The sequence below is a fragment of the Phyllostomus hastatus genome, unplaced genomic scaffold (assembly GCF_019186645.2).
Source record: "Phyllostomus hastatus isolate PE091 unplaced genomic scaffold, TTU_PhHast_1.1 phas_scaffold_555, whole genome shotgun sequence".
Lineage (NCBI taxonomy): Eukaryota > Metazoa > Chordata > Mammalia > Chiroptera > Phyllostomidae > Phyllostomus > Phyllostomus hastatus.
Window position 1 is genome coordinate 8,694,152 of NW_025334036.1, and position 875 is coordinate 8,695,026.

Sequence of the window (875 nt, forward strand, 5' to 3'; positions counted from 1 at the left end):
AGCTGAGGCCATACCGTTGTCTATATTTTCTTCATATACTGTTTTTAAAAAATAATTAATAGTCCTCAACTCTTCTATTGAATTTAAAAACGGGATGTTTTCTTGTTCATTTTCCTGCCTCAGGTTTATTTTTACGAAAAGCACAGGAGGACCCCAGCCCCGTGGGGACAGCAGCCCAGGGGTCACGCCTGTCCTTCTGTCCTCACATTGGCAGACACGGGCCTCTACTGTGGGGTCTTCGTGGGGGCCTGGGCACCCTTGGGAGCCTGAGCCGGAGCTGCAGCCCCCACCTGGGGCTTGATTTGAGCCTTGGCCTTGGCCTTGGGCTGGCACAGCTTGAGACCCCAGGCTACGGAGGCATGAACATGCTTCCCAAGGTTGGAGTGGGCGTGCCGGCCAAGTCCGTTGAGTTTGTGGCTGCCGCTCTTTGGGACCTTGGGCTTGACCCCCTTGGGCCTTATGAGGCCTTGGCAGCTCAGGAGGTGCACCCACGGCCTTGGTGTTTCTGGTGGGCATCTTTTTCAGGCTCTTCTGGTGCTTCTTGGCGTAGTGCATGCTCCTCAGGAACTTGGGCTCTACCCTCCTTAAGCGATTCGTGTCTTTGTGATTGGGGTTTTGGGATGCCTTGCTGTGTCATTTTTAAGACTGCTGTATGTGGTGTGGTTCTCGGACTTGGCCAGATCTGCACCCACACCTGAAGCTCCAAAAGCACCTGGGACTGGAACAGAACGGATGTTCTCTTGCTACGAACATTATTCTGGCTAACTTTCTACTACGAGAGGATTCCAAACTTTATTAGCAGCAACTTTTGCGTTTTCAGACATGTATACAGACAGCTACGGCTGACCTAGGTCCTAATTGATCTCGCTGAACAA

The 875-nt window shown here is 51.9% G+C and overlaps 1 protein-coding gene across 1 annotated transcript; it reads right to left on the reverse strand.

The window, feature by feature from the left end:
* Positions 1 to 224: 224 nt before the first annotated feature.
* On the reverse strand, positions 225 to 555 carry LOC123809584 (60S ribosomal protein L29-like). Its single transcript, XM_045824730.1, has 2 exons — positions 493 to 555; positions 225 to 449 (listed from the first exon to the last, which is right to left on the reverse strand). Exons 1-2 carry the CDS (start codon positions 553 to 555, stop codon positions 225 to 227), a joined length of 288 nt encoding a protein of 95 aa, XP_045680686.1.
* Positions 556 to 875: the final 320 nt, after the last annotated feature.

Bases quoted from the DNA above. Each gene is read 5' to 3' on its own strand.
- LOC123809584 (XM_045824730.1), bottom strand. From the start codon at position 555: ATGCACTACGCCAAGAAGCACCAGAAGAGCCTGAAAAAGATGCCCACC. The intron at 450-492 runs GTGGGTGCACCT...ATAAGGCCCAAG, and splicing joins CCACCAGAAACACCAAGGCC to GGGGTCAAGCCCAAGGTCCC.